The 13,138-nt window shown below is 40.8% G+C and overlaps 1 protein-coding gene across 3 annotated transcripts in view; it reads right to left on the bottom strand.

The window, feature by feature from the left end:
- Positions 1-13,138, bottom strand: part of ryr3 (ryanodine receptor 3) — a 324,483-nt gene that overhangs the window by 219,517 nt on the left and 91,828 nt on the right. For all 3 annotated transcript variants that reach the window (XM_055640726.1, XM_055640727.1, XM_055640728.1), the window contains 3 exons: positions 12,901-13,075; positions 6,140-6,275; positions 4,170-4,265 (listed from right to left, as the gene is read on the bottom strand). In XM_055640726.1, coding sequence (XP_055496701.1) covers positions 4,170-4,265; positions 6,140-6,275; positions 12,901-13,075 — 407 coding nt within the window. The remainder of the gene's footprint in view (positions 1-4,169; positions 4,266-6,139; positions 6,276-12,900; positions 13,076-13,138) is intronic.

Genomic DNA, 13,138 nt, shown 5'->3' with positions numbered 1-13,138 from the left:
CTCTACCTCCCCCACTCTTCCCTCCTCTCCCTCTATTCCCCCTTCACCACCATACTCCCTCCTCACCTCCCCCACTTTACCCTCTCTCCCTCCCTACCCCCTTCTCTCCCTCAATTCCCCCATTCTCCCTCTTCACTTCCCCAGGAGTGTGTGTGTGTGTGTGTGTGCGCGCGCGTGTGCGTGCTAGCGCGTGCGTGCGTGTGTGTGTGTGTGTGTGTGTGCGTGCGTGCGTGTGCGTGTGCGTGCGTGTGTGTGACTCAAATTCCGAGCAAACTGCTCGGCCACCCTGCAACCCTCCCTCTGCCCACTCCAGCTCAGCCGCCACTCGGCCCGTCCCCGTCCTGTCCGACCGCCCGCCGTTGCCGCTTGGCCTGGCTCTGCCCTGCCCACCCGCCTGCCTGCCTGCCTGCTCGCTGCCGCTGCCGTGGGGAGGGGGTGAGTAGAGTCGGTGCTGGTTACGGCGGGCACCCTGATTTTCGACGAGCTGGTGGAGAATGTCTCCTCCGAGAGGGCAATGAGGATGAGTTACCGCAGCGGCATCGGAGGAGGAAACGGACAGTCGCAGCCATTCACCCGGGGGGATGGGTAGACGGAACCACCATTGCCGCAGAGAGCGGACGTGGGAGAGGGGTGAGTGAGGGAAAGAGAGATGGGACCAGGGCCTCCACTGAACCCCCGCCCTCGCAGCCTCCGCCGGTGGTGGGGGAGATGGTAACCAGGTTACTGTGAGGAGGGGAGAAAGGAATTTGTGAGTGAGGTGGGAGAGGCCATGGTGCAGGAAGGGGCTTCGCTGTCCCAGCCATGACGTTGACTGACAGGAGAGGAGACCAATCTGCATGGCGCTGACTAACAATAGAAGAGACCAATCAGCACATGCGCGGTTTTTAAGATTTTTAAACCTTAATAACTTTTAAAATATACCATTGATTAGAACAAAACTTGTTGCATTTGCAGCACAGGAGAATAGTAAGGTGGTGAAAAATCTTAGCGCTATCATGTCGTTTTTGCGCAAATAGAAAACCATGCAAACCGGAAGAGCCCAAGATCAGAGTTTTAGTTATGTATAGATGAGGTAGTCATCTATACATAAAGTATCTGACAAAGTAAATCATGCACTTTTAAGAACCAATGGTATCTGCAGGACTCAAACTAAATTCATCTTGGATATTAAAAAATGCTTCCGGACTACTATGCAATATGTGGAATACAGTAATTACCATTCATTTGCTATAATTTATTTGGATAGTAAATCATTTTAGGGCACACTATTCAGCATATTGGAGACTTCCATTTTTTTTTTAATTGAGCTGTGCAGATGTGCAGACAGACAGTATCTCATGTTACCCGGCAAGACTGAAACCTCACTCCAGTCAGAACTGCAGTCCATTTATCATGCTCTCACAGCAGTATCATATGTGCACGAGGCTCAAGGCAAACAGATCAACTTTCCATAACATTAGGGGATAGAAGAATGTGAGATGGAATATGAACTGAGAAATGGGAACTGAGAAGGAGATACAGACTGCAAAATAATGATGAGATGGAGATTATGGAATGGAAGCTGTGTGTAAATGGGGTGCAAGGAATTAGGTCTCAGGGAGTGAAACAAAGTCATCAGTATCTCATCTTTACTGGGGAAAAGATGGTAAATAAATTAATCATGTCATGAAGCAGTTTAGCATGGAAACAGGTCATACTTGTCCATGCCAAGCAAGTTGACTAAACAAGCTGGTCCCATTTGCCTATGCCTAACCCATATCCCCCCCAACCTTTCGTATCTATATATCTATGCAAGTGTCTTTTAAATGTTAGAACTGTACCCGCCTCCCCCATTTCTGCTGGCAGTTTGTTCTATGTACACATGCCATGTGAAAACATTACCTCTCAGGCCTGAAATCACTCCCCTCACATCTTAAATCTATAATCTATAGTGATACCCTACCTTGGGAAAAAGACTGATCATTCACCTTCCAAATGGACTTACAAAGTAAATGTTAGGGCCCTGGCAAGTGTTGCAGAACAAAGAGGTCTAACAGTTCTGGTACTTAGTTACACAAAGAGCAGCACATATGGACAAGATGATGAAGAAGGCAATTAGTATGCTTGCCCTTCCTCAGTCAGGTACTGAGTATAGGAGATGAGATGTCATGCTACAACTAAACAAGATGTTGATAAGGTCATATTTGGAGTATTGCATACAGTTCCAGTGGTCCTGCTGTTGGAATATGTCATTAAACTGAAAAGGAACAAAAAATGTTCAAGGATTTATGCTCTGGTTTATCTAGGTATGTTGCAAAGCCTACCTGAATCGTCGTTGAGAATCTGTCCCAGCCCGTGTGCGCGATTTTGGCGCTGTTTAGAGGGGGCGGGTTTAAAACGCGATTTTTACTAGGCTGTTGCAATCGAAAATGTTCAGCCTAGTAAATCATTAACGAAAAATCGCTGAAAGGCTCCGTCGCAAAAGGTATTATTAGTTTTTATGGCCTTGTATAATAGTTATAGTAGTTTAAAAATCACTCTCTAATCCCGCGACCTCTCGCAGCCCCAGGGTTTTATAAAGCAAACAATTAAAGGTATGTACCTTATTTTTACATTAAAAGGGGCTTCTTAAGAACCCTGTATATAAAGTTTTCTATAGTGAGTAGCTCATTTTGGGCTCTTTATATCCCGCAGTATTTTTCTGGGCATTTGAGGGCACAAATCCACTGCAATGTGAACGTTTTAAACCAGCGCGTTCACAGGAACCCACTAGAAAGCTGATTTAAAATGGACTTTAATTTACAGCAATTGAACACTAAATTCCTTCCATTTGGCCTATAAATTAATGTAAATGAGATTTTAAAATCATGTTTTATTGTGAATTATTTATGAATATTATTTGGACACTTGGGCTATTTAAAAACGTTAATCATTTATTAAGAAATGGATAGATGTTTAGATCTAGTAATTGAAGTTTGAAATTTGCTACACTTGGGTAACTAACTAATTATATGCTTTAATTTCAGGTCATCCAAGTTAGATTATTTTATGTTTGTTTCAGAATGGTTCAATCTACGATAACTGAAAATTTCATTCAGTTCTCTTAATTTTTAAGAAGGTTATGGCCTTTTGACAGCACGCGATCACAGCTTTTTTGTTATGTCCATAGAAAATCAATAGGGAACAAGATGCTAATTTCCGAGTATGAAAATGGCCATAACTTTTTAAATACTTGAGATATGAAAGTGAATTAGGTGTCAAATTAAACTTCTTTTTATGCTTTATCTGATGGGATAAATTACAGACTTGATTTTTTAAATCTCAAAATTTTGTAACATTGCTAGTTTATCCAAACAAAATGCAAAATTAAACTTCAACTGCTATTCCTTACTCATTGGCACAGTTGATCAAGATCCTTTCGTTATCATAGATAACCTTCTTCGTTAGCCGTCACACCACCAATTTTAGTGTAATCTCCAAGCACTCTAACCATGCCACCTCCATTCCCATACAAAAAACATTAACATGAATTTTGAACCAGCCACGATCCCTATGGTGCACCAAATGTTACAGTCCGCCAGTCTTAAAAAAAACTGCCATCACCCTCTGTTTCTTACCTTCAAGCCAATTTTGTATCTAATTGGCTTGCTTACCCTAAATCCCATGTGAGAAAATAGGAAGGAGAAAGGAAAATAGGAGCTTCAGTGAATAGAATGAGGAGTTGGGATTTTCAGAGTATAGAGACTGAGGAATAACTGGGGGGAGATGAAAAGTAAGGAATTGAGGCCTGATTAAGACCCATGTGATAAGGCATCATTAGATCACTACTTGAAGTGATTACATTTCCAGAAATGTCTTCAACCAAAGCTGGCAACCCTTTTCAAAATTCCTGTAGAGGATGAAATTGCTATGGCAACTTGTTAAACCCACTGACATGCTTTGTAGATGTGGGGATGTGGAGCAAGATCTGTTTATGCCTGACTGGGAAAAATGTGGGGTGAGAAAGTGGGGCTTTGTTTATATTGGAAACCAATTCAAGAGGACCTACCACATTCCAGCCTGGATCTTGTCTGATGATCTAGTTCATATGTTACTAAAATTGAATTCTACCAACATTTTCATATATTAGAAACAATTATATTGGAATACAAATGGTTTTGAATTCACATCCAAATAGAAAACTGTCTTACCTGATGAAGATTCCAGTCTGTCTAATTTACTGACCAACCAGTCTAGGTTTTTTGAAAATTTGGCACAGTTACTTCGGTTACCACGTATTAGAGCAGCTGGGGAGAATGAGCAGAAGAATTGGTTTTATTATATATCAAATCCTCAAAAGAAAATTCCTCTAATGGTGACATGTCATATAGAATTACATGAACATCAATTCCACCCAAGTGCTTCGAGCACTGTGGGAAGAGACGTGACTGGGTACATTTCATATTAACATTTAAGTAGCAATACCGTTTTTTTTTATCATTCTTCACTTTTGTACATATTCTACATTCCCATCTGACCACCCTTGCCTGTTAATCCCTATTTTAAATGACATACTGCCCATGATTTACTTTGGTGATCAAGTTCCACTTGTGCCTCCCACAATCTAATTAACTTATCCTGCTGCTAGTATATGCTTCTATTCACCATTTCTTTCTCTGTTTCTCCATGTAGCCCAGCAAGTGTAATCATGGCAACCAGCTCTTAAATAGGACATATAGCAAATCCAGGTTTTCTCCATACTGCTGTTGAAAGCAGAGAAACTGCTTTAATGGGGAGGTGGGGTAGAGGGTGGCGTCCTTCCAGGGTGCTAGTCGAGCCTTTATAGTCAATCAAGGACACTGCCCTCGGGAGACATGATCTTTATTAGTAGAGTCAGAGACTCTGCAGCCACACACACCTGGCAGAAAGTTCCAAAGATGTTGCTATAAGGACGTGAATCCCTGCACTTTAGGAAAGCTTGTAATGCGGGCAATTCCCACTGCAAGCTCTATCAGCTTCTACGAGATGTAGCCATTAAGATCTTCTTTCCTGGATTATAGGGTTAGAATTACTTCTGAAATGCAGCAGTACAGAAAATATAAAATGAGGCAGAGGCCATCAACTGCAGCCTGAAATGAAACTGAGTGTTCCCGAAACCTGAGCCATGTTTCAAAAGCAGTCATGGTAAGTTTGAGATTGTAGGAGTTCACAAATATCAATGAAGCTGAGGAATGCAATTTGAGTGTTGGTTCATTAAATGGTTTCGGAGGAGCAGGTTGCATTACATTAGCAATAAGTGCAAAAAAAGAAAATCTCACTTTAAAATACGAGGAACATCCCAACGGGTGCAGACATCGCGGTTAACAGACTCGCCAGCCGCCTGCCTGCCACTTTTGCGGGCTGGAAGAGTCTGCGTGCCACGTGCATATGGAGTGTTTGAGGCTGCAGCCCCTGTTCCATTATCTAAAGGGGCTGCTCCTTGCCTTCTGGCTGCATTTCTCACCCACCATCCTCATCTTTGGACACCCTATGCATAGGGGGGAGGGTAGGGCCGAAGATGTCCTGGTTGGGTTGCTCCTGGGCCTGGCCAAGCTGGCCATCTGCGAGTCACGGCGCCGGGCGGAAGAGGGCTTTGCCCGAGCCAGCTGCCTGCCCCTTTTCCGAGGTTGCATCCGCACCCCGGTTGGTACTAGACAGGGACTACGCCCTGACCGCTGAGCACCGCGGGGGGTTGAATGCATCATTGACAAGGATTGTAACATAGTTGTATAGTACTTTATTTAGTATATTTGTTTGCCTTGTATTATGGTGGTGGGGTTCTGTATTGTTTTATTGTACATATTATTTTTAATAATTGAACACATTTTTTGATTTAAAAACAGGTGCAGACACTGACAGTTAAAGGTTGCTTCCAGACTAAGCTAATTTTCAACAACTTTGCCCTGATTTTTTGCCAGTTTTGTGTTTTTGAATGTCAAGCTCCAAATGTAAAATGAAGTGCTTTTGCAAGAAGTTTACCCAATTAGTTAAAACGGGTTCACTGAGTGCCATTCATATTTTTGGAAATCAATTGAAAGCATTTTGTTGATTCTTCTGAGATTAATGGAACATATTCACTGCTCCAATATATTCTTCATCCACTGGCTTCATTTGCTCAATACATGCAATTGTAAAACTTTACCTAGTAGTTCATAGAGCAAATTCAAGATATCTTTCCATGCTTCTCCAACTTCTTCGCCAGCAAGTTCTGAAAAATGTGCTGCACTGTGGTAAACATTTAGTCGATCAATGCAATTCAGAACCAGTCTCAGCATTGCCTGATAGAATTGAGCAATGGAAGAAAACAATCAATGAATAACAGAAATGAATGCATGTTTATTATCCTCATCTTGCATAATCTATTTCTAATGTCTGAGTAATATCAATACAACTTTATTTAAGATAATTATATGCCTTATGCCACATTGTTAGTAAAAGCTAAGGAACAATGTATAGCATTGGAGACACAAGAAACACCTGATGTGGGAATTTGAGAAATACAAAATGCTGGAGTAATTCAGCAGGTAAGGTAGCATCTGTGCAGGGAATGGATAAAATGACGTTTCGGGTCAGGACTCTTCTTCAGATTGAATTGAATGGGGTGGGGAGGGGGGAAGAAAGCTGGAATAGACATGTGGGGCCATACTTCCCAGTCACTCTGCTCCTTTCCCCTCCATCGTACACTCATCTCCCATCACTGAGTCATCCAATTCCTTGTTATCCCCACTCTTTCCCCCGTCCCCTTCCAGCTATATCCCTCCCTCCAGCTTGACATTTCATTCCTCTTTTGATCTGACACCCTTATGACTCCTTTTTGCCTCTAACCTTTGTCACTTACTTCACCCATCTGCCAATCAACCCCCATCACCATTCAGTTGTATCCACCTATCACTTATCAGGCTACATCCCGTCCCCACGTCCTTTCCAGCTCCCCCCCAACTCCAATCAGGCCAAAGATGGGTCCCAAACCAAAACGTGGTCAGTCCAATTACCCCCACACATGCTGCCTGACCCACTGAGTTGCTCCAGCACTTTGAATTTAATAACACTGCTGATTTCAATTGCTTAGACTATGCTATTAGTCCATCAGAGAGGGAGCATCTCCAGGATGTGCTAATAATTCAAACCTGAATTTACAAAATTCATATAAATCTGAAATGACAAAAGTGAACATCATCCCATTGCTCAGCCAACTTATCAGGGTGTCCAGACAATTTGAGGACAGTTTAAGGTGGGTTTACTAAATTTATAAATGATTTGCCCATAATTATAGAATTACTTGATGTTAACATGTTGTTCTTGCTATCTAAAGTATGAAATGGACCTGGAGTGTATTATACTCCACAGATTTATGGTGTGAAGCATTCTCAACTTTGCTTCCTACAGAGTAAAAACCCTCTCCAGCAATGTGCATTGGCAGATCAATCTGCTGCACTGATGTGAATTGTTGCTCTTAGCGCACCAATATTATTTCATTCCACCTGACGTATTCCTGTGGTTCAGAGAAAGTTCAGAAACTCTTTGTGCAAAGAGCATGTTCTGCTACATTGGTAATGGAATACGTTTTGAGTCTAATACATACAAGACCCCCATACGCAAGTAACAGAAGTGACATTCTTCCCATCACAATGTAAACTCACCAAAACACAATATCCCAGAAAGGATAAAGTTACATCAAGTATTTCTCTCAGTACTCGGCTGTTGATACAGATTTTATATGGTCAGTAATATTATTTTTGGTTTGCTTTCATTAATAGGAAGGAATGATGATTTAGCTCTTAGAACTATTAAATCTAGGATAACCTGGTATAACCTGGGCGTTGATGGTGAACTTTCATTTAGTCATGTTATCAACAAAGATGGTTAAATGTTCAAAGTGTCTAAACAAAGTATACTGAAGGTTATGTCATCCTGGGTCATGAACCTAAACAAACATTGTGTGCAGTATGCCTCCTCCAAAATGGATAATACGTGATGTAAAGAGATCAAAGACAAGGGAAAAGAAACTGCAAAACACTTCAAAAAATTGGAACTGTAATTTCATTTTATAAATGACTGAAAAAAAAAAATTATGGTGCCTTAATAAATCCATTAGCACTCAATAATATTTAAGAAGGGATGGCTTAATTGGAAAGACTGAGATCTCAAACCATATGAATGCAAAGTTTTCTAGGAACTGATCTGACAGCATATACAGTACATTCAGAAAGTATTCAGACCCCTTCACTTTTTCCACATTTTGTTACGTTACAGCCTTATTTTAAAATGGATTAAATTCATATTTTTTTATCATCAATCTACACACAATACCCCAGAATGAAGAAGCAAAAACAGGTGTCTAGAAATTTTTGCAAGGTAATTAAAAATAAATAACTGAAATATCACATTTACATAAGTATTCAGACCCTTTGCTATGACACTCAAAATTGAACTTAGATTCATTCTATTTCCATTGATTATCCTTGAGATGTTTCTGCAAATTGATTGAAGTCCACCAGTGGTAAATTAAATTAAGTGGACATGATTTGGAAAGACACATACCTGTCTATATAAGGTCCCGCAGTTGACAGTACAAGTCAGAGCAAAAAACAAGCCATGAAGACGAAGGAATTGTCCATAGACCTTCGAGACAGGATTGTGTCGAGACACACATCTGCTAAAGGGTATAAAATAATTTCTGCAGCTTTGCAGGTCGCGAAGAGCACAGTGGCCTCTGTCATTCTTAAATGGAAGAACTTTGGAACCACCAGGACTCTTCATAGAGCTGTCCGCCCGGCCAAACTGAGCAATTGGGGGAGAAGGGCCTTGGTCAGGGAGGTGACTAAGAACCCAATGGTCACTCTCACTGAGCTCCAGAGTTCCTCTGTGGAGATGGGAGAACCTTCCAGAAGGATAACTATATCTGCAGCACTCCACCAATCAGGCCTTTGTGGTAGAGTGGCCAGATGGAAGCCTCTCCGCAGTAAAAGGCACATGACAGCCCACTTGGAGTTTGGCAAAATGCATGAGAAACAAGATTCGCTGGTCTGATGAAACCAAGATTGAACTCTTTGGCCTGTTTTCATTTTTTATATTATGGGGTATTGTGTGTAGATTCATGACAAAAAAAAGAATTGAATCCATTTTAGAATAAGGCTGTAATGTAATTAAATGTGGAAAAGTGAAGGGGTCTGAATACTTTCTGAATGCACTGTATCAGGCACATTTCGTCCTGGTGCTTTTATTCAATCATGCACGGTGTGTCCATTTATGGAAATAAACTATCCTGTTTTTTTCTTTTTTAAGTAAAATTGCTTACTTTTCAAAATAACCAGTGGGAATAAATTTAATATTTGCCGAAGGGTTGTGAAACCTTATTAACTTTTCACAAAAAACGAGCCCACACAAACATGTCTGAACAGCTGATGTTATCAGACCCGTTTTCATGAGGCAGACCATCTTCCAGTTTCAACAGGTCGTTATACAGATGTTGATCTTAGAATGGTCTTAATATTGTGAAATGATTACAATGAAAGTAAAAAAAAATGTGATTTCTCCTTCCATAGCAATCTAGAAACACTCACTAAAAAAAATTTTCTCTGTCTAAATCCACACTTGCAGTTAGATTTTGTTTGCTGATGGACCGGACAAACTCATTACTTCCTCAAAGTAATGATCCAGCACCACAAGTATACTAAACTACAAGCAACTAGTGGTATTCTTGTATGCTCTGCGTATGTGATTCTGACATTTTTTGATGTTAGAACTGTTCATCAACACATACAACAATTTGTTTTGTACCAAAGTAAAATGGTCTTCACTCTTCATTTAAATAATTTCATGACTGTCCAATAATATTTTTTATTGGTATGACTCAGAATTTGACATTTTCTCATATATTCTGCTATTTTGGAATGTCCTGTCAAAAAATCATTACTACCTTGACTCAGTCTGTCGATGGAACTTTTGCATCGTATACTGGAATGATCATGAGGAAATCTAGACATTGTATCAATAATTGTATTGTTTCAAGATCAAATCTGTAGTCAAACCAAAATAGAGTCACTGTTCATTTGTGCATGCATATTGTCGCCATCAATGAATTAACTTCAGACCCAAAGATGCCAGTAATGGTATGTGATCTATTATCAATATAAATTACCTTTGAAGAAGAAAATTATGGAACTTCTTGATGTTGAATATGATACAGAGAAGTGACAAATCATAAGGAAGTTTAGTGTAAGAATACAGTCTCTTGCACGTGTTGATAGATTAATACTGTTTGCTGTCCTGGTTAATATTGAGTTGTGCGTTAAATGAGATGGATGTGAATAAATTTGTACCACCAATGTTGATACATGACAGCTTGATTTACTCTGATCTTGTAATCATCTCAATCATCTCTGCTTTTGGTACCATCCTCTTTCAGCATGGTTCAATTCCTTTGATTCATCTTCAACTAACCTCTAGTCAACAGGAAATTATTGAATTCCCTTTGTGTTTAACTGCCATTTAATTGAGCACATTATTTTGCAGTCTTTCTCTGACACAACGAGTAATCAATTAATCCCCACAAAGCCTTTCTTTTGGAGATCACGTAACAAACTCCCCAGATTTCCAATCTAACATAAGGTTCTTCAATGCCACAATATAATTCCCAATGAAGTTTCCAAATATTTGATTTTGCATTTCAAGCTTGGAGCTTTAAGTTATCTGCAAGAGTACAGCATTGAAGCATTCCTTGCTTTACCATCTCTGAACAGGACAGATTGTGTCCTTTCAGAAGTACAGTGTTATGTTTATTTTCAATCTAATTTCAACTGAAAGGATTGCTTCCCTCTGGAACAGATATGCCTTTCTTCTGTATTGTCTTCATTGACATCTACTTCTGTGTTATACTGGTCTGCAGAGGATTCCCTATTTACATAATTATGAAGCATAGGACTCGAAATAACTGTTGAAAATCCCTGGGGACCCATTGCTTTCTTGCTACCTTAAAAATCTAACCTCACAAAACGAATGATATTACCAACAAACAGTTTGCCCACCAGTTAGGTGCCAATAAGTAGGAGAGTGCAACCCATTTTTTTAAAACTTGAACTGTTAAATATGGTGCATTCTACTGCTTATTCTCCATATGCTACTGCTTATTCTCAACATTCTCCATATGTTTTTCAATTATATTTTGTTCAAACCTAGGTTTGAATGACAATAAATTGCATTCTATTCTATTCTATGTTCCAGGGCACTCTTGAAGAAACTTCAGGAGATTTCTTCTTGCAGTATAGTTACACCATAGTTTCCTCTCTCTTTTGTGGAAACAGTGAAGTCTCAATATATTCCCCTAATCCGACTCTTTGTAGTGTTTGGCCAGAATTCACTTCTGCACTCATGTTTGCAGTTAGTTATTCAGAAGGAGCTGCAATGCCATTGATGGAGCTGGAAGCCTCCTCGGACTGACCCGAGCCCCACTGTGGGGCGTGGACTTAACATCGGAGCTGATCCCTTGCCTGGGATCGCTCCAACCGCGGCCTGCGGACTCACCATCAAGAGCTTGCCGTCTCGGGAGAGGCCGAGTCGGGAAGCTCCAACGACGCAGAGGCTTGACCAGCCCCGACCCGGGGTCCGATCGACGGTGCATGGGAGCTGACATCCCCCCAATGCAGGAGTTGATCGCTCCGATGCGGAGGGCCCAAACGCCGCCGGCTATGGGAGTCAAGATTGTCCCGTCAACGGAGGGCTCTAGGCCCCTGACCTTTGGAGAGCACAGAAGGGAAGAGTCTGAACTTTTTTTTGCCTCCCATCACTCTGAGGAATGTGGAGGAGTCACTGTGGTGGATGTTTATGTTAAAATGTATTTTGTGTGTTCCATTGCTTTTTATTTGTATTACTGACTTGGCAAATGAAATTCCTCATATGTTGCAAAACATACTTGGCTAATAAAGTATTATTGTGATTGATTGCGATTGTGTGCTCTCATTGTGTCATGCTGTTGTTGATATCATGTGTGTGTGTGTGTGTGTGTGTGTGTGTGTGTGTGTGTGTGTGTGTGTGTGTGTGTGTGTGTGTGTTCGTACTGTCTTACAATTGCATAAATGAATGTTGCCACAGTCTGCCTACTGAATCACAATCAGCGCCTCTCTGCTGAAACTCATGCAGAGCTGAGTCTTGTCATGCATGTAAAATGTGAACCATTTTTTTTGCTCCCCGTGTAATTGAATCCCATTGACTTTCATATGTCACCAGTCTGTGGTGCGCTCAATGATATATATGAAGCAATGTATATTTACAAAACACAAGCACTTGCACAATGCACAAATAGAGTGTTCCAGTTCCTGTGAGAGACTGGTCCAACTTTATGCAGTTCAATCAAATACATGATGTCAACATGGAGAAATACATGACACTTTGCTGCTGTTATCCAAACAAACACACTATATCCATTTTGCTTGGTAGTCATAGTCGAGTAACTCAGTTAATTGTCACAATGATGAAAGTGCAGCAAGCACTGAAAGCAAGTTCTGAAGTTCACAATTTGACAAATGTAAAAAAATGGAAGTAATAACAATGTAGTTTAGTTTAATTTTAGTTTAGTTTAGATTAGAGATACAGTGTGGAAACAGGATCTTTCGGCCCACCGGATCCGTGCCGACCAGAGATCCCCGCATATTAACACTATCCTATACCCACAAGGGATGATTTTTACATTTACCAAGCCAATTAACCTACAAACCTGTACGTCTTTGGAGTGTAGGAGGAAACCGAAGATCTCGGAGAAAACCCACGCGGTCACTTGAAGAACGTACAGACAGCACCCTTTAGGATCGAACCCGGGTCTCCGGCACTGCATTGGCTGTAAGGTAGCAACTATACCGCTGCGCCACCGTTCTGCCCATGACATGTAATGTCATGACTATTTCTTACCTCTTCTTTAAATAAGTTCTGTCTGTTTCTGAGCGAGCGTAATTTGTACTGCTTGTCTTCATGTTTTAAATCCTCCTCTGGTGGATGGAAGTAAATGATCAGGTCTTGCAAGGCTTCCAGAACTTCCTTTATGGGTAATTTGATGAGTCCACTTTTACCAAGACAATCAAGACCCCTGCAGAAATGTGTCTGAGAGTCATTTCTTAAGTGATATAAGCACAGCCCATCCAAAGGAAGA

This window comes from Leucoraja erinacea, chromosome 9 (genome assembly GCF_028641065.1).
Source record: "Leucoraja erinacea ecotype New England chromosome 9, Leri_hhj_1, whole genome shotgun sequence".
In the NCBI taxonomy this organism is placed as follows: domain Eukaryota; kingdom Metazoa; phylum Chordata; class Chondrichthyes; order Rajiformes; family Rajidae; genus Leucoraja; species Leucoraja erinaceus.
Note: the sequence above shows the minus strand (reverse complement) of the source record. Positions and strands in the feature narration are given on the sequence as shown.